The sequence below is a fragment of the Podarcis erhardii genome (genome assembly GCF_964252035.2).
Source record: "Podarcis erhardii genome assembly, chromosome: 9".
NCBI lineage: Eukaryota > Metazoa > Chordata > Lepidosauria > Squamata > Lacertidae > Podarcis > Podarcis erhardii.
This window is the reverse complement of record NC_138512.1, coordinates 39,617,242-39,637,396: the sequence shown is the minus strand read 5'-3', so window position 1 is coordinate 39,637,396 and position 20,155 is coordinate 39,617,242. Positions and strand designations below refer to the sequence as shown.

The 20,155-nt window shown below is 43.9% G+C and overlaps 1 protein-coding gene across 10 annotated transcripts in view; it reads left to right on the top strand.

Annotated features, from left to right (window-relative positions):
- The first annotated feature begins 7,461 nt into the window (after window positions 1-7,461).
- Window positions 7,462-20,155, top strand: part of NPY2R (neuropeptide Y receptor Y2) — a 34,707-nt gene continuing 22,013 nt past the window's right edge. Inside the window, exons 1-4 of one of the 10 annotated variants that reach the window (XM_081875421.1) lie at window positions 7,475-7,632; window positions 13,077-13,173; window positions 15,351-15,452; window positions 19,429-19,573. Coding sequence is in view for 1 of the 10 variants with exons in the window: in XM_081875417.1 (XP_081731543.1) it covers window positions 20,137-20,139 (3 nt within the window). In the remaining 9 variants the exon portion in view is untranslated. Of the gene's footprint in view, window positions 7,633-13,076; window positions 13,174-15,350; window positions 15,453-19,128; window positions 19,574-19,597; window positions 20,140-20,155 lie in introns of those variants that run through there. The other 9 variants (XM_081875419.1, XM_081875418.1, XR_014159891.1 and 6 more) reach the window with 9 other exon arrangements.

The following is a 20,155-nucleotide window of genomic DNA, read 5'->3' as shown; positions in this document are numbered from 1 at the left end:
TTGAACTTTCTGCACACAAACCAGTTCACCAAACTTTGGGGGCCAATGGACACATATGAAATTTTGAGATAGTGTTCTAGCTGCCAGTCACAAAATGGCTGCCGTGAAGGGTGCACTGTAACACAAAATGGCTGCCATGTCAGCATGGCATAATGGTTGCCACATCTAAAAGAGCAAAATAAGAGGCAGGACAACAAAATGGTGTGTGTGTGCCCCCCCATCAACAGACCCATCAATGGGACAAAAGGCACCTACAACAGCCACTGCCCCACCTCTTCTGTGTGAGATGGGGGCATCCAATCTTGGCATCCAATGAAAAATGAGCATCTTTAAGGGAGCCATGCCCAATGTATGCGACACTGAGTGCAAACTGTAACTGAGCGGGAAAAACAGTTTCTTGTGCACTATGGATTTTTAAGGGAATATTTACGGAGACTTTTTGCAGGCACCATAAAGGTACTGACAGGCATGCAGGCAAGATTATGTTTTCAATCACCTGATGCTCAGTGGAGTTCAGATGTGGAGAAAAAAATCAGACCCATTTTTAGACAGTGTGTTGTCATGTGTCACTAACCAGTACCAGAGTGAAAATGGATGTAGGAAGGGGAAAACGAATTCCCAGAGCAAAAACAAGAATAGGAATATCAAAGCAGCACAGTTCTCATGGTTTACAAAAGGGACACTGACTCCAAAAGAACTGAGAAGTGTCTTATCCAGTGACCACTGTGCTTTGAAGATGGAGATTAACCTAAATTTAGAGAAAATGTGTTGCAATTGTTTACTCAATAGAGAATATGATGAAAGATGCTTCCACACTGAGTATTTACTATGGGAAAGCCACACTTTGTTCACTCACTTTTAAGGAGGCATCTGCACAATGACGTGAAGAAAATATTCTCGTGCCATCTTCTACCTCAAGTATATCTCTTCCCATAGGAACTGACCTGGACTCTGTGATCATCATCTGAGGCTCTTCTTCATGTGCCTCCACCATGAGAGGTCTGGAGGGTGGCAACATGAGAACTGACTTTTTCTGCAGTGGCTTCTGAAATACTCTCCCTAGGGAGACTCACCTGGTGCTTTCATTACATATCTTTAGGCACCAGGCAAAAACATTCCTCTCCTCCCAGGCCTTTGGCTAATTAAAACAATCTGTGACCCTTTTAAACTGTGTATGGGGGTATTGTTTTTGTTCATTATTATGGTATGTATTTTTGTGTTTCTATATTGTAAACAATTCTTTGGATGAAGGGTAGTATAGAAATCTAATTAATTAATTAAATCAATTAATTAATCCAGTCTGTTGAAGCTCCACCTCTGCACCATGAAATCAGAAAATCTGATCATTTCTAAAATCAATGCAACAGCTGTGCAATTTTCCCAGGTGTAGCTACCCCATTGTCATTGCACAACTGTTTAGTAGGTTGTTAGCACAGCTTATATAGATTACTGTACCCATTTCTTTCTCTGTGGTTCATCTCACCTATTTGGGTATCACTTAACCTTCCACTTTTCAAATAACATTGTCTTTATATCATTTATTTTCTCCCCTTCCCGGGGGAAGAATCATAATTGGGAGTGCAACAAGAGGGAAAGTTTTTAATCCTTTCACCACACACAGTAGTCCCAATAAAAATGTCCCCACCTCTATCATTTGTGGTGAGGGAAAGGGGGCTGCCCACCTGACAACAGAAGGTTATTTGGATTCCTGCAGTCTATAGAAGCAGAGTTGCTATTCTACTTGCGTCTTGAAAGAGAACAGGAATGATTGGGTGCTGCTAAATCATTGGCATCTAAAAGCACCTGAAATAAAATGGAGTGATTAAGATTTGAGTGAGCATACAGAGAAGAATCCAGTGGTGTCAATGTAGAAAATGATGCTATATAGCCTGAGAGGAATCTCAGTTCAGAGCTGAAAGATATGTTTGATTAAAACAGTTTTTACAGAAACAAAGAGCTACAATCTGAGGGCAATGTGATGAAAAACAAAGTCCAGTATCCTGCAGCTGTAGTGTGTGAGAAATCCATGCAAAATTTAATCTCAGTCTTCAAACACAGGCAATAAAATCAATTTGTTCAGAATCAAAAGTTCTTCAAAAAGGGTTGTTTAGTGATTATTCTTTGCTTCCTTGGAGGACGCACAAGAGCGTGTGTGCTGCATTTCAATCTTAGCATGAATTTTCCCACTATCTAAGGCTAACTTTACACATTATTTGAGCCGTAATGAGTACAGAGTGACAAGTATTTAATAATGTACCAGGAAACTGGCCTGGCCTAAGACATTTTGGCACCTGAGGGAAACCACAACATGGCTTCCCATGTACTCCCCCTGCCAGGAACAAGCTGGGGAGTGAAGATCTACATGCAATGTATTCCTTGGAGGCCGGATTTGCTGCCCCTGTGGATGCCGCTGCCCAAAGCAGTCACCTCACCTTGCCACATGGGAGGGCTGGCCCTGCCAGGAAACGTTGATAGCTTTGCTCTGAAATCAGAAATGGTATTCTGAGCACAGCAGTGTCATTATAATATCTAGGATACTTTGGGGCAAGGCTGAATCTGTACCAACAAGGAGGTCCCCCAATTTGCACTTTACATCCTATAACTGACACTGTTTGCAGTGCCCACCCTGGTCCAATTTATTTGCAAAAGAGCTCATATGCACTTTAACTAGACAACCTTAATTTCCCAGTGCTGTTGAATCCCACCCAGAAGATAGTTACAGTCCCGAACTACCCCTTCTGGATGACGCTCAAAGCTTAAATGTGACAGTATCCCATAATTTAATTCTATAATAACATAAGGAACTGATTGGAATATGGCTCTAGCCGGAATGCCAGTATAGGCTCAGGGGCCGCACGTGCGGCCCCAGTCTCGGACATCCCTGCCCCTGCCCATCTCCAGTTGTGTGTTCGACTAAGCATGCTTAGAAGCCTCCCTGTGTTGATGAATCCTTTGTTATCAGGGTTCCACATCCAAACTAGGCTTCAAAGCACGTTTACCCAATTGTGCTTTTCCAGCTCCTACCATTCAACATTGGTGGAATGAACATTGCTGCACATGAAAAGAGGATGAGGGCCAGTGCCCTTCCCCTCCTCCAGCTCAACTTGGCAGTTGTGATGGTGTGACGCATCAAGGAACTGACCCATTTTTATTTCGTTTTTTGGCAAAAACTTGGTGCTGTTTCTACAGACACATTTTTTTACCAGGCGTTTTAACCTAGCAGCAATAGAAGCCAGTCACCACAGTTTAATCATGCTCAATAACAAGCCGTCAGCAGTTAGCAGAATGATTATTACTTCTGTGTGGCCTTTGGCAACAGCATATAATCACTCATCTCACAGGAAGCTGGGGGGGGAAATAAGAGAAGAAAGGGAGCAAGGGGGGAAAAACCCACCACAGAGGAGAGAGAGGGAAGAGTCCTTGCAGGCCTCAGCTTATAAAGGGACTTCATTAACCATCTTTTGGAGCTGAGCGTAACCTTATCTGAGGAGACCTTTTGGCTCAAAAGGCCAGATGGGCATTAATCACAACGGACACCTCTTGCCACCCTCTTTCCCACCCCACCCCCATTGCTCTGGGACAGGACTACTTCATGATGCAGAACAATGGTCACCAACCTTTTCTTGCCTCTGGGTGCACTTGCAAACCAGAGAAACTGTTGTGGGCATCACAAATGCTCACCACAACCAACCATATATCACAGCCAAGGGTATTAGCTTCAACAGAACATGTATTTCAAGATATATATTTTTTGGGGGGGTGATGGAGAGAAAGCCTTGGAGGGTATATGTGGGTGGGCAACTTTGCTGACAAACCCTTGGATTTGTGGCATCATACTTAAGGGCACATTCTGAGGAAATGGTAGCTGATCACTGCCAGCTGCCATTCCCTCTCACTCCCCTATGTATAATGGTACATCATGTGAAGTGAGCCTCCTTAGTAGCAGTGTTGACTTCGTTCTTGTATCCTCTTCTATCAGGGTAGCAACTGTGATCAGTGCAGATTCAGTTTGCGTTTTCACTATATGCCACATGGCTGCAGCTGCTGCTGTAATATGATCTAAGGTTATTTTCACTTAGACAGGAGGCACCCTCGTAATAGCACATCTAATTATTTACTTTCACTAATGCTTGTTTTCAGAAGTCATTTGAAGAAGTGAGGGGTTGTGATTTGTTCTCTAAACAGGGCCAGCTCAAAACATTGAGGGGAGGATCAGATGAGCAAATTGTGCCCAAAGAGAAATAATTAATATTATTAATACTACATACAGAACTTGTATTTAGTTAAATTTGTTTATTTATTTTTCAAATGATCAAATACTCTTGGTGCAATAGTGGATTTCAAGACAGCAAACAAAGCCAAACAAAGACATTATGAAGCAAACAAGTGAGTTGTACAATAAATGGAAGAGGAATAGAACCATTTCATCAGCAACACGTACCCACATCTAGAATGCTGGGCTAGTACAAAGAATATAACCTGGAGCCAGAAAGAATGCATGATGTATGAAGGTATAGATGATTTTGTAGATATTTTGGCCCCAAATCATTTAGGGAGCAATCCTACAGGAAGATAAGCCAGGATAAACAGGATAAATCCATTAGATCTTGGGTTCTGCCAGGAGGTTCCTGGTGCAGCTGGACTACCACCAGTGTAAGTAACTCTGGTTTCTCTTAAGATTGTATAAATCTTTTGCCTTTTACTAAATCCCCATCCTCAGCTCAGCAGCATATCTCCAGCTGAGCTGAGCCTGGAATATCTTAAGCTGGTGTAAGACCTGAAAAGAGCCATTCTGGGGTCATGGCGGGGGCAAGATGGGAAAAAGGGGGACAACGACTGGATCCTAAGCCCATCCAGTTCTTTAATGTCACCTGGGAACCCAGTGCAAGTTAAGCTGGGAAAAGGGATGACAAACACTATTTTAAAGGCTTCTTTTCCCTCTGCCAAGCTTAGGGTGCTTCTAGACTGGTGTTTGAGTGTGGTGTCTTTTACTCCAGCTTAACTTAGCATTACACCAGTTTCTAGTGTACAGAATTGTCCTGTTGGGGATTTAAAGGTGAGCCCCAGCACCCTGAATTGAGTTCAGCAGCAAACAGGCCTTCAATATAGTTCCTTTAGAATGAGAGTTACATGGCTCTGGCAGCTGAACACTCTTATGGCTGGCTACTTTCAAATGCAAAAAAAAGTCCATCTGCAAGGACTTTCTGAAATGTCAGAAGGTAATGCTAATTAACCAAGAAGGGCTGTTTTTTTTTTGAACCACATTGGCTGTGATAAAATCACAAGGAGTACGTAAGGACTTGGACAAGGGCTTCTGCTTCTCTCCTCACCTCATCTTTGCTCAAAATATCATGCGCTGCACCAGACAGCTTCTTCAGAAGTCCCTCTAAATTTCCAGGAGTTTGCCAGGGAGTGCATGAAAACTACACCTAGGAGGAAATTTGGAAACGTACTATTTTTGCCTCCCTGGTACAAGGCCATTAGAATTTAGGCCTGTGGGAGCTGCAATTTTTTTTGTATTATGAGTCAGTGTGGTGCAGTGGTTAGAGTGGTGGAGTGGAACTGCAGAGGGGTGGCTTGTTTGGTGGGGCAGTGAGAAGCCATAGCTTCCCAGAGGCGGGGTTGCTGCCACTCATCAGGAGAGGGAGGAACAGGATGAGATGACAGCAAGGTTGGGGCCAGGCAGACATACCAGCAGAACCATCCTGGTGCATGCACCAATGTGTCTATACAGCCCAAGACTCGACACCACCTCACTCCTCTTCCTGGTAAGCATCAGTTCCCGGTGAGCCACTCCTGCGACTAGAGGCCATGTTTTAAATCCCCACTCAGCTGTAAAGTTAAGCCATGTCATGCTGAAGTGTGAACAATTACCTGCGGAATTTTTTTTTTTTTGGGTGGTGGAGGGCAATTGGTCTGTCCTCATGATCCAGAATGACTTCAAATGTCATTTTGCAATTCTGTATTATCACATCTTTTTGTAAGTACGTACCTCTGTCATCCCCCCGTCCCCCCACCAACTCCTCAGGCCAGTTGAAGGAGAGGAATAAAGTCCAAGTAGCAACACTGATTTGGCAAGTGGTGGACTAATACAACTACAGAAGAATTCTGGAGTCTCACAGGATATTAACCCAAACATCTTTAAATGTATGACTATAGAAGAGTCTGGGAGGCAGAAATAAAGCTGCTTTCTGGTTCATTTTCTTCAATAGCAGCTGCAATAACTTTCGGCTGCCATGCACAAACTACTTACTGTGAATCAGTTGCATTCCTCCTAATGGGACTACTCTGGAAGACAGATGCATCATGGATTCATAGCAGCCTTCACAGACCATTGTTGCAGGGTCTCCAGATTAGACCCCACTTACTGGTTTCCTTATAAAGCACTAGTTCACACATTTAGCAGATTCAAGTGATAAAGCTGGGTGGATTTTGCTGTTGCAGTTGAATATCTGAATACACCCCCCTTAAAAAAACAGAGGCTTCCTGCATGTAGAAAAGCATCAGTGTTCAACCAAGCCATCTTCCTGTCATGCTAGTTTTCCAGGTGCACATGACGTTGTTGTTGTTGTTGGGCACTAAGAGACACACGCACATTTTCCAGGCTTTTAGAAGCGGTGCAGTCCTGGACAACAGCAAACTTTCCCACTTGATCCTGTTTGAAGTAACCGCTTGCCCTGGATTCTGCATCCTCCCCAACGCGAACATAAATGAGAACGATCAGCTTTCGCCTAAGGAGCATTATGTGGCTGAGGTCCGCATCACTCTCCGGATTAGGCCGCTAAATCGGAAATAATTGTCCAATAAAGTTCTGTTTCTTTATTCAAAAACCAACAACACTGATACCTAGAAGTCCTGAATGAAAAGGGAAATGGAAAATCGTTTAGGTCGCCACAGCACTTGGAGAGCTTGTCTTTTCAGACATTAACCGCGAGAGACCCACTCGGATTCACAGAAAACCCACTTTGTTGTGACATGGTATAAACCATCTGAATCTATCTGAACCGCCCCCCCCCAATCCCCATCACCTTCCCTTTCATGAAATTTCAGCCGAGAGCCCGAGACAATAAACCTGTGGCTCGTCGTCAGACTGCAATCCCTTCGGCACTGAGCGCAAACCCCGCTGAACTCAGTGGTCTTACTTCTGAGTAGACACACTTGCGGGGCTGCGGGACCGAAGTGCTCCTCTCTCTTCCTTTTTTCACACTCCGGTTCAGTTACGAAGAGGGAGGCGCCCCCCGGGGCTGACGCCATTCATGGCATAGCTGCGGGGCTCTCTGCACATGTTCAGAGGCGCTCGTTTCCTCGTCGGGATGCCTCCCCCGCGCGGCTGCCCGCCGGCGTTCCGAAGAGATTCCGAGCGAAGCCCCGCCCCGCCGGGCACGAGTGGGAGGGAGGGGCTCCTGGTGCCCTCCCCCTCCCTCCCCCGCTGCCTGCTTTCCTTCCCCTCGGCGTCCTCTGCCCGCTCCCGCTCAGTGGCCGGGCGAGCTTCGGCAGGTGAGCACGCCGGCGCCTCCCTCGTCTCGGAGATGGAAGAGCCGCTGCAAACTTCAGGCGGCAGAGACTGAGGCGGGGAGAGGAGTCAAGCCCCGGCGAGGGGGGCCAGAAGGGAAGCAAAGGCATGGGAGATCGGTAAGTCAAAGCCCTACAAAAGTATCTGGTCGATCTAGGGAGGAAGGCGGGAAAGAACAGCCCCCCTTGGCTACTTGGAGGAGGGCAACTCCTGGCGTCCCTCCTCCATCCAGGCGAGGCACCCGTCTCTGCCCTGCCTGGAAAACTTGGACACTTCTGCCCCCCTCTCCTCCACTCCTGCTGTCTAAGCAGAGGTCCTGGCGCTGCCCAGGGAGGCGAAAGGAGAGCCTCGCTCGTGCTTTGGCCACTCGATCTCCACAGGGAGAAAAGGGTCATCTGGAAACTGGCAGCTCTCTTCTCTGGTCCTCCTCTGTTTCGAATTAATGAGGGAGCCCTTGAGTGTTGCTGTGCACGGGGACTCAGAGTAACAGGACATAAACTGACGCGGGAAGATGCGTGTGTGTTAGGTCCGTGCTAGGAGCCTCTGAATGTCATAATGGGGATGGGGGTGATGGTAATTAAAATAGCTGTCAACGTTTCCCTTTTTTAAAGGGAAATTCCCCTATTCCGAATAGGATTCCTCGGAAGAAAAGGCAAAAGTTGACAGCATTGGTAATTAGACACTAAGAACCTCAGGTTGCCGGCTACAAGCTACAGACTCCGCACTCACCCTATGGAAATTTGTTGAACTCCGGCCGGAATAATTGAATTATGAACTGCAGCAACAAAGCATTCAGGAGTCGTCTGTATTTAAGTGTTTGGCAATCATATTGCTACACATCTCTCTGCTTTTCTTGTTGTGCTTTGTTGCGTTCAACCTCTGCTCCACCCTGTGTACATCCCATAGGAGGAGGTTATCAATTGATAATGTACCAGCCAGCTCTGCAAGAATGCTGGGTGGATTTTTAAACCGCTATCATAATTATTATTGAAGGCTGGGGAAGGAAGTGTTTTGTGCATCAAACTTAATTCAACCTAGGATAATGTCAGCTAGCAGTAATGCTTTTTTAAAAAGCAGGCCATATGGCATAAATAATGGATCAGATTGTTTGGAGCATCAAAATCGTAGCCTTTCCTTCTTTAACTCCTGCCTTTCTCAACAGCTCTGTATTTCTTTCAAACCAGCAGCTTCTCTTCATTGGAAGAAAGTTAGTAACACATTGCAAACTTTTACATTAGAAGGTCACTTTAAGTTTCTGTTGGATGAAAGCAGATCCCATGGAAATCATCAGAATTCTCTTCTGAGCAAATAAGTTTATAGATGAGTTTGTCGATATGTTTATAGATGAGTTTACTTGTAAAGATGGTTTGCTAGAGTGTATTTGAGATGTGGAATGGACACATTGACCTGGTGTGCATGTCACATTAAACTGTTGGATTTTTAATAGGAAGTTTCATTGGATTTCAGTAAATACAAAATTAAATCTCTTCCCAACAGCAACAAATTACCCCTCCTTGCTTAAGTAGGACAAAACGGTTTCAACAGTGGAGTTCATTGTTCCTTAACCAATCATGTGCACATGGTGGATGCCAGATTGTATTATTTTCATCTGAGAAAGTTGTAAATGGATGCCATATTTCAATATAGTCATTAACATCCTGAGAGCCTTTACCCATTTAATCAGATTTCCATCAAAGCAACCATCCATATTTTCTGTCTTCTAATACAAGCTGCAGGTGTTCTCCCAAGTTCTTCCAGTTCTGTGTTAATCAATTCATTATTGTGAAGTAAAATGTTGAGGGGATAAAAAAAAAAAAAAGCAGAACAAAAAGTACCAGAGATAATGGACACCCTTGTTTGGTCCCTCAAAATAAAGAACATGGGACTGAGTCCCTGTTATTAACCTGGACTACAGATTCTGTGAGCCTATAAAATTGTTAAGAGGCCCCTCTTACCCTCTCACTGAAGGATGCCCTGGTCATTCATATTGTTACGAGTTTGTAAATTCCTGGGTCTGATAAAAGTGAGAACTAATCAAGCTTTGGGGAGTTAAACTGTACCAAACAGCTTATGTTAGAAATACAAGCCAGGCTAACCTGATGATGGCTTGCTGAGTGAGAGTTGTTAGGGGTATAAAGCTTAATGATGGCCAAGTCAAAAAGAGGCAGGGTGATTAACAAAGTAGTTACTCTGTGCCAAAAGGCAGAGGGATGTGAGCCCCTCCTTCATCTAGAGAGGTAGCTAGCAAGAGACAAAAGGCCAGAAGTTTTAGGATGGCATTTGGCAGTGAAGTACTGGCAAGAAACTGTGGCAGGCTGTGAAACAGACGGAGAGCGTGGCTGATTTCTCTGTTGGATCCAAGTTCACTTTGTCTATATGAGAAGCAAGAGACCCCCATGGAGTGTAATGCTGGAACCCCTTCACAGTAGGCTCAGGTGGTCTTAACCATATATCATAAACACACCACAGTCTCTGCTTTGCCTCCTTTACAAAAGGAAACACAAACCCTGAGAAAGTGCTTGGATTCCTGCTCGGAGATTGGGATGACATGTAACAATATTAAACCATAGGTTATGCTAACCGTGGTTTAATGTAGGGGTGGCCAATGTAGTGTCCTGCAATTGTTGTTGGACTCCAACTCCCATCGGCCCCAGCCAGCTTTGTTAGTGGTCAGGGATCATGGGAGCAGACATATGAAGCAACATTTGAAAGGCATCACTTCCCTGTTTAATGTGATGTGTGAACCAGGCCATTGCAGAATGAGTCCAGCAGGAGTTCTAAAATCTGCAGAGCAGTGCTGGAATATGGATTATGAGAAGCATGATTGCAAGATGTTTTTGTGCACTCATTCGAGTAAAAAAAACACAGCATTAGCGAAAACAAGCGTGCTTCAGAATAGGTGAAAGAAAGAGACAGAGAGAAATAATGAGGATTTTATATACAATACAGTAGGATTCTTAGTAACAGCCCCATCAAACACCCTCGATCTTTCCAATTTTCGGCATTTGTTAACCAAATGCAATTTCTCCTCTGCTTGTGTTGTTGGATTCTTGAAGTATCTTTATTTTTTCCTCCCCTCTGGAGCTGCTACCTAAAAAATTCTTCCTTCGATGAAGCAAACTCAGCAGAGCACTTTAACAAGGATATAAAGAAAAGATGGTGTCAAGAGAAGAAAAAACATTATCTGATTATTTTCTAGCCAAAAGGAGGATGAAAAGCTTGATGAAAAGAGAGATATGGAAGAAGTTTTGTAGAAAAATGAAGCAGCCTTTCAATACAGTTTTTTAAAATACTGTAATTTTTCGTCAAAGAAATTTTAACATGCTTTTTTCTTAATTGGGAGTAAATGCAGGGTTCTTTGAATTGTATGTTATGCATCTTAGCTGCATGCTACATGCATAATTGTTGTTTAGTCGTTTAGTCGTGTCCGACTCTTCGTGACCCCATGGACCAGAGCACGCCAGGCACTCCTGTCTTCCACTGCCTCCCGCAGTTTGGTCAGACTCATGTTTGTAGCTTCGAGAACACTGTCCAACCATCTCGTCCTCTGTCGTCCCCTTCTCCTTGTGCCCTCCATCTTTCCCAACATCAGGGTCTTTTCCAGGGAGTCTTCTCTTCTCATGAGGTGGCCAAAGTATTGGAGCCTCAGCTTCACGATCTGTCCTTCCAGTGAGCACTCAGGGCTGATTTCCTTAAGAATGGATACGTTTGATCTTCTTGCAGTCCATGGGACTCTCAAGAGTCTCCTCCAGCACCATAATTCAAAAGCATCAATTCTTCGGCGATCAGCCTTCTTGATGGTCCAGCTCTCACTTCCATACATCACTACTGGGAAAACCATGGCTTTAACTATACGGACCTTTGTTGGCAAGGTGATGTCTCTGCTTTTTAAGATGCTGTCTAGGTTTGCCATCGCCTTTCTCCCAAGGAGCAGGCGTCTTTTAATTTTGTGACTGCTGTCACCATCTGCAGTGATCATGGAGCCCAAGAAAGTAAAATCTCTCACTGCCTCCATTTCTTCCCCTTCTATTTGCCAGGAGGTGATGGGCCCAGTGGCCATGATCTTCGTTTTTTTGATGTTGAGCTTCAGACCATATTTTGCACTCTCCTCTTTCACACTCATTAAAAGTTTCTTTAATTCCTCCTCACTTTCTGCCATCAAGGTTGTGTCATCTGCATATCTGAGGTTGTTGATATTTCTTCCGGCAATCTTAATTCCAGCTTGGGATTCATCCAGCCCTGCCTTTCGCATGATGAATTCTGCATATAAGTTAAATAAGCAGGGAGACAATATGCAGCCTTGCCGTACTCCTTTCCCAATTTTGAACCAATCAGTTGTTCCATATCCAGTTCTAACTGTAGCTTCTTGTCCCACATAGAGATTTCTCAGGAGACAGATGAGGTGATCAGGCACTCCCATTTCTTTAAGAACTTGCCATAGTTTGCTGTGGTCGACACAGTCAAAGGCTTTTGCATAGTCAATGAAGCAGAAGTAGATGTCTTTCTGGAACTCTCTAGCTTTCTCCATAATCCAGCGCATGTTTGCAATTTGGTCTCTGGTTCCTCTGCCCCTTCGAAATCCAGCTTGCACTTCTGGGAGTTCTCGGTCCACATACTGCTTAAGCCTGCCTTGTAGAATTTTAAGCATAACCTTGCTAGCGTGTGAAATGAGTGCAATTGTGCGGTAGTTGGAGCATTCATAAGCATTCATACATGCACAATTAGCAGACTTTGTAATTGTTTGCTTATTTACTGTGCAGCCCTGTATATGTCTGTTGAAGGGTAAGCCCTATTGAGTTTACTGGGACTTATTCTTACCTAGGTAAGTTGGGTGATTTGCAATGAACCTGCAAGGATTCATGATTCCTAGCTGTTTAGCAATGGCAACAACAAAATCACTTTTTCCACTTAAGTGGGGCTGCTGAAATGAAGAAACTTAACTAGGGTTTATCTTTTGTGTGAAAGGACTGCAACCTCAGTTCATTTCTCCAAGTGAAAACAAATACCAAGGTTCAGAAGCACCCTGTCATTGAATTCTCACTGGCCCACTTCACACATAATGTTAGGTCAAGCCATATCTAAGTGTGAATGAGCGACCCACAGCAACTCATAGTGGCCCAGACAAACCACAAGCTCAGATTCAGATGAGCTTTGGCTGTGGCTACCTGAATACTCACTCATTCATGGATAGCCAGGGTTTGGCTTCATGTTATTTGCAAACTAGGACAATATTGTATCTTTTACACTTGGAGCTTGTTGGCAGATCTTGGGTTGTAGGCAAGGGAAGTAGACGCAACAAGTTTAAAGTCTGCTCCATTATGTAGTTCAGTACACTGTCTTCTACTTTGGGACCAACTTCTGAGTAAACATGGCTAGGATCAGGTTTCAGTGGTTTCCCCCCACCCTTTCCATAAGGGACACTAAAACAACCTTTTAGCAATGGCTTCATTCCTTGTGGGCAAATGTGATTTCTGGTCACCCAGTTTCCTACCTTACTTGTGCAGGAAGATAGTTTTGCATCTGCATTTCAATCATGATATACTTTTGTTTCACCTGTCCACAGGTGTGATTGACTTAAAGTATATTATTACTAGTCCTGTGACCGCCACCATCCGTACCACAGAGATGTAACCTTTACAGCTTGAGAAGCCTCAGCAAAGGTAATGCAGATCAGCTGGGGAGGCGGTGATGTTTGCAAGAGAATGAAAAATTTCCCGGCCACAAGCTTCTAAGGGGACATCCATGGCATACCATTCCCAGTCTGGCTCTTGTGTCTTAAACTGAAGTGTGGGAAGAGGGATGAAACTGGGAGCTCCCCCCCTGCCCCCCTTTTGACAGCCAATAAGCATGACTCTTTCCATGTTTATTACCTGTTACAGGGCATTCCTGTAACAGGTGGTGTGGATGGGCAAGGAGATGAACCAGAGGGGGCTGAAGTTGTGGCCAGATATGGACAGTGGGGGTTGGACACATGGTAGTAAAGTTGCTGCATAGATGTACTCCAAGGCAGAGGTGGCCAGCTTCAGGATTCTTAGGGCCCCTTCTGTTCTCCATATAGTTTTTGAGTAAAGGGAGAAAGGGGCTCTTTCTATAACCTGCCCCCTTCACAGGTGATCAGGTTTCATAACAAGTTCAGTGTCATCCAGCAACAATAGCTTTACAGGGTCAAAGTGAACAACACACAGGAGGCACACAAATCAAGCCTTCCTCTGATCATTTTAAAAATGAAAACCCATGTCTGGGTTGTAATTTGGAGCAGGGGAGAGGGGAGGGACTGCTTAACTATTTCCTTCCTTGCCATTTGCCTGCTCACCCAGCCCGCAAACTGCCCCCCCTTTTCTCCCCTTGCAAGGGAAAACTTTTGAGAACCCATACATTTCCCCAGACATTTTGGAAAACACCAGGGTAGTGGAAAAAACAGCAAGAAGGGAAAGGTTTATAAAGTCCTCTAGATATGCTTTTCAGTAACTGGAATGCATAGGGCTTTTATATTTTTAAGATGAAATGCAGAGGCAGACTTGCTGATTAGGGGTGGGGAGAACCAGCTTCCCAGCAGGTGCATTGCTGTTACTTTCTCAGAATGAGAGGGTGGGAAGGTCAGCACAGTGCAAACACACTGATGCATCCAATCTGGTGTTCCTGCTGATGCATTTGCACCATGCCAAGCTTCCACTGCATCACCTCTCCGGCAAACCAATAGCTGGAAAGCTAGTGTAGCGGCTTTGTCCCACTGATGAGCCACTTCTGGTGAAATGCAAATTGCTTTTTTGTTGTTTTGTTCCTTAAATGAATGAATAAGTAAAAGAAGTCCACTGTGTGGCTATTCCTCTCCTGCAACCTGCAGCCTCTTGAGCAAGGTTGGGAAATCTGTGCTCTCCAGATGTTGGTGGGCTCCCAAATCCAACCCAGGGGTGATAGGAGTTGTAGTCCAGGAATGCCTGGAGGATCACAGTTCCCCTGTTCCTTGAGTTTTTGGTTTTAAAAAACAAAGAAAACGGAGAAAAGAAGCACATAGCTGCATATAGTATTTACTGCTTCACAGTTATAAAACGTGGCCACTTGGGTATTGTCTGTGCCTTACATATAAAACAAACCTTAAAATAAATGAATTCCTCTGACACACAAGTTTTTAAACACCTTATCTCTTTGAATGAGGAAAGCTGAAGGCAACCTTTTTTACTTCATTAACATTTGGTGTGACCTTGGCAGCAGATGAAATTGCTTTGTAGGCTGTCCCCGGTTAAAGGGATAGAGTAGGGTAATCAATGCATTATTAAGGATGTGTAGGAAACGAATGGTCACAAATTCCTTTGGCGACTGGGAGTTCACCCCCATCCCTAGAAAAACCTGCAGTTGTGCTTTGCAGTGCAGCAATCTTAAGTTGCACCACCATTTTTTTTGCAAGCCATAATACATTTGCTCCCCACGTATTGTAAACATAAGGAGCAGGGCACATAAGTTAACAGAATGTAGCCTACAAATGCATTGCTATTGGGAAAGGCAATATAGAATTTCAATAGATCTAGAATGGTTCATTAACTTCTAATTGACTCAGGCTAGGGCTTGCCTTCATACAGAGGAGCAGCTGGGGAAATAATGCCTGAGGCATGTTCATCTGACACAAAGAGTAGGTTCAGGTAACAATAGTATCACCATGGTGGTTGCCTTTTCACTCTGCAGGGCTGTGTCCATCTCATAAAGCCACTGGCTGTAGCGACAGGAAACATGGCAAATGTGTGCCTTGCATATTTGCTGCCTTGTGGAAATATGAGGATGACAAGACTGTTAGCTTGCCAACTTATTATTAGTGTCACCATGCTCTGTTGCTTTGTTTCAGGTCTTCTCTCGTCCACATGCAGTTTGCAGGTGTTGATAGCAGCTGCCGCCAGCCGTGTCTTGAAACAGAGGATTACCAACCCTGCAGCAGAGTAGAGTGCAGGTGGGCAACGTGTGGTTTGGGAACTAATGAGGCCCATAGCCCACTTTCATACAGCCTGCGGCCTAATTTCATGTGGGTGGCAATGAGAGAGGAAATGGAGGGAAAGATGATGGCAGAGAGAGAGAGAGAGAGAGAGAGAGAGAGAATGAAAGGGCTGTTAGAAAACAAGGGGGAGGAGGGGCTGTCCTGTCACACATCCTTGGTTCAGATTCTCCCCACTTTTGTTTCTGGCTCTGCTCTCTGCTGGTGTGCAGCGTCCAACAGATTACGTCCCAAGGGAATGCAGAAAAGGGTCATCCCACTTCTGTGGGCACTGCTGTAGGAAGGGGTGTGTGTGGGGGGACTGCCCCGGGTGTCATCACTGAGGGGGGTGGGTGGGTGATGTTGTGGCTTGGGCAGGCACCTGAAGGCTCTGTACTGCCTGAAACAGCAGCGTGGGATTTTCGTCTGCCCTCTGCGTCTCCCTTCGCCGCCCTACAGCTGAGGGGGAGGTGTCAGAGAGGCTTCATGCAGCGCGCCCCATCCCCGGCTGCAGGACGCACGAGTCGCACCAGGCACCCGAGCGGCTAGTTATGCCGCTGCCTGTGGGAAAGGATTCCAACTTTCTGTTACGTACCTTTGATTACAAAGAAGTGTCCTCTATAGTTCTGTTCAGCAGCTACAAGGTAAATTCAGTTTACTGAATGGGGATATACACTTTCCTACATTTCTCGGTAGAATATATATTTTTAATTGGTACTTATCAAAAGCTATGCAAAAGGTCTTACCCAGTACAAAGTACCGTATTTTTTGCACCATAACACTCACTTTTTTCCTCCTAGAAAGTAAGGGGAAATGTCTGTGCGTGTTATGGAGCGAATGCCTGCGGGTGGCGGGGGGGATCTGCTGCAGTCGTGAGCAGAGGATCCATGGTTCCCCTTCCTTCCCTCCTCCGTGGTTACAAAGCATGGATCCACATGGATGCTCAGGATTTTTGCATTGGGCTACTCCAAACTCACTGTCAGATCACATGTCTGTGGCCACAACATGAACCACAAAAATCATATATCCACTATTTCGTTTAGAATATATATATTTTTTCATTTCCTCCTCTAAAAACTACGTGCGTGTTATGGTCTGGTGCGTGTTATAGAGCGAAAAATACGGTATCTTTCTATTGTACAACGGAGTAAAAGAAATACCGTACTTTAAAAATCTAATCTAAAAATGAACAGGAACAAAAGGAAAGAAAAAAGTGGTGGGTGGAGAAAGAAAGAAAGAAAGAAAGAAAGAGGTAAAAAGAGAGAGAGAAAGAAAAGAACATGGAAAGATAAAAAGGTTCTCTGTCCATTACATATAGTATCCACTCATTAACATCCAACTATTCTATTTTCTATGAGCCAATCTTTTTTTCAATCTTCTAATCCAGATATTACAAGTTCGTTTTCTCATTCAAGCACAAAAGCCCGCAAGAAGTTTCCAATCCTTAATAAATGTCAGTAATGTTTTTTCTCTAATTAAACACATTAATTTTGCTATCTCTGCTAAGTCCAGTAATTTTATCAACCATTCCTTCATAGTAGGTAGGGCTGTATCTTTTCCATACTTGGCTATATTTCTGAATGGTTGTGGGAGCCTCGTAAATCGCTCCAGGTAATTAATCACATTTCAAACTGGCTTCCTTGTGGTTAGTGCTCCCCTGTCTCCACCCTGTGGGTGCTTCCACACAAAGTGCCAAGGCACTGTTTTTCGTCAGTTTGCAGAAAGTGATACTGAATACCACACCAAGTTATTCAGTGATACCCTTCCCCCTGGCCAAGATCCTTATGTGATGTCTATTCACAAGTAAGTTCCATACCCAAAACTCATGGAAATACTCTTAGCAAGTTCAGTCTGTTTTCTTGCTTTTGCTGGTCTATGCTCTGGGGATCAGTGGTGAATAGTTTCTGATCTGCCCCTTGAATAGCTTCTTTATCCAAAACAGCCTGAATGCCCTTTACAGTTTTTGCATATGGGGGTGAGTATATCACTTTTAAAAAAATCATTATTTTGCCACATATGAAAATTATACTACAGTGGTACCTCGGGTTACACACGCTTCAGGTTACATACGCTTCAGGTTACACACTCCACTAACCTAGAAATAGTGCTTCAGGTTAAGAACTTTGCTTCAGGATGAGAACAGAAATCGTGCTCTGGCGGCGCGGCAGCAGCGGGAGGCCCCATTAGCTAAAGTAGTGCTTCAGGTTAAGAACAGTTTCAGGTTAAGTACGGACCTCCAGAATGAATTAAGTACTTAACCCGAGGTACCACTGTATTAATAATCGTAAATCTCTCTCACACACCCAGCAAGAACAAAAGTGACATTGGGGTAATTGTAGAGATGTTATTCAAGGGGCAAAATGGATCCTATTCATTCTGCCTCCTCCAGCACAGATTAAGAAGAACCAATATGATGGGCTGAGCTTTCTAAGAGGAAGCATTTAATTTAAATGCATAGGTACCCTGAAAAGCTTAATAGGGTTTAACTGGTTGAAGCTGCCCACAAAAATTGCCATTGATTAGACATGCAGGAAAAAAATGGGGAAAAGACAAAGGATTTTCCAGAAAACACTAGAAAGCAACAGGCTAATAAGGGCATCATATGGATTCTGTGGAAGTATCTTAGGTTGCTCAACACAAAACTATATGATAATTTGGTAACCAAAAAATACCTTTTATATTCTGGAATAATTAAAAAATGCCCTTGTTTGTGTTGCAACGGTGACAACCTGGATTTAGGAATTCTATCCTCACAGTTCAGGATGTGTTCTCATGTAATGAGGAAGACTTACAACATCTTGTTCATATAAACGGGGGTGTCAAAGCAGATGGTCAGTGCAATCCTATAATATACCTACATGGAAGGAAGTCCCATTGAATTCAGTGGGATTTACTCCCAGATAAGTCAGTAAGATTGCAGGCTCAAAGAGACTAGCTTTACACACTTGCTCATTTTCATGTCTCTCTTGAGCTTATTCTCTCAAGCTGATAATAAACTGAAGAGTTTTGACAACTTTAGCATTGGTTAGCAATACTTGTTCACTCTTTACTGCTCTGCTTATATATAAACTAAAGGCAGAAGTTTTCCCTCTTTCTTTGATTGTTCCTTGAAAGGTTCTGCAGCAGAGAAGAGGGGAATGTTTTCTTCTCCTCGAAATATCACTCAAAATGCAGTCCACTGCCAAAGAAACATTACCTCAGGTTATTTTTAATGTGTTTTTAAAAATTTAATTTCAAAGTCAACGTTGTATAGAAAAACTCCTCGGTATTAAACATGCTTTCTGTTCCCTTATTGTTTATTGCAGGGTACAGCTTGTACTCCTGAAAGCTAGCTGCTTTGCTACACTGACCTTTTAAAGAGACGGGGAGAACTTCATGTTTCAGTTCTGTTTAGATGGTTGTAGATGTGCCTGTTTTTTCAGTCACTCTGTCACTCTTTTCTAGAGTTTAAAAGAAAATGTGTGTTGTCTATGACATGTAGCTTCTAAAATTCTCCTGATACTTTCAAATCATCAGTATCATGAGCAGCATGCTGAGAGTCACGAAAATGAACTAAATTTCTAGCAGTAGCAACTGGGAAGTGCTTCCTATGTATATTTCCTGGGCATGAAGAGTACTATGTGTGTACATATGTCTTTATTTATTTCAATAATAGCCCACCTTTCCTCCAAGGAGCTCAAGACGACAAATGTGGTTCTCTCTCCACCTTCATTTTCTCCTCACAAGAACCCTGTGAAGTAGGCTAAGCTGAGAGACTATGGCTGCCCCAAGGCCACTCGGCCAGCTTCATTGTCATGTGGGGACTAGAATCCTGGTCTTGCTGGTTCTAGTCTGGCACTTTAACCACCACAAAACACTGGCTCTGTTTGTGGGAAAATCACATGAGGTGACTAGCTTTCTGCATCAGTTGATGGAGCCACTCAGCTAACCTTCTGTCACTGCTGCTTACCAGAAGGTGGAGGAAAGAGGTTGGCACAGTGGAAATGTACCTGCAAGAACACTGGATTGACACCACTGATGTGTTCGTACCTCGCTGACCTCACTGTTGCCACCTTCCCTCTACTTCCAAGTAAACAGCAGCAATACGGGCAGCAGGTCAGGTGAGTGCCATTGCCCTGTTCTGTATATATCTGGTTCATGAAATTGATTTTCAGTGAGTTGTGTAGCTGAGACCTATAATTTTATTTGTATGTTTTCATGAATGATGCATTAGAGTTCCTCTCCAATGAATTTTGCCTTATGCAGTTCAAAATCCTTAGCTGTGAAGGGCAGAAGAGCAGTCTAGAGGTATTTAAAAGCATTGCTACATGCTTTCTGCTGAAGCTGAAATGATTCCACCCCCATCTTCAAAGTTCTTCTTTATTAATGTCATTGGTGAATATTCCCTGAAATTTCTTTGCCTATGCAAATATTCTACATTCTGAAATAGGATTTGACATTTAATTTTCAGTAGAAGGTCAGGACACATTGATAATGTCTGACATGTAACACTCAACATTTGATAGGATCTGAGAGCTGACATACAGTACCAGCCAATGTTTGCCAATTAGAACTGTACAACATCTTCCCAGTTATTGTGGATATTTCTGCCTGGCCTAACATTATCATCACATGTACAGGACAGCTTCTGCCAAAGCTGACACACGATTTGGGGGAGCAGCAAATGGTTTGTTTACATTTTA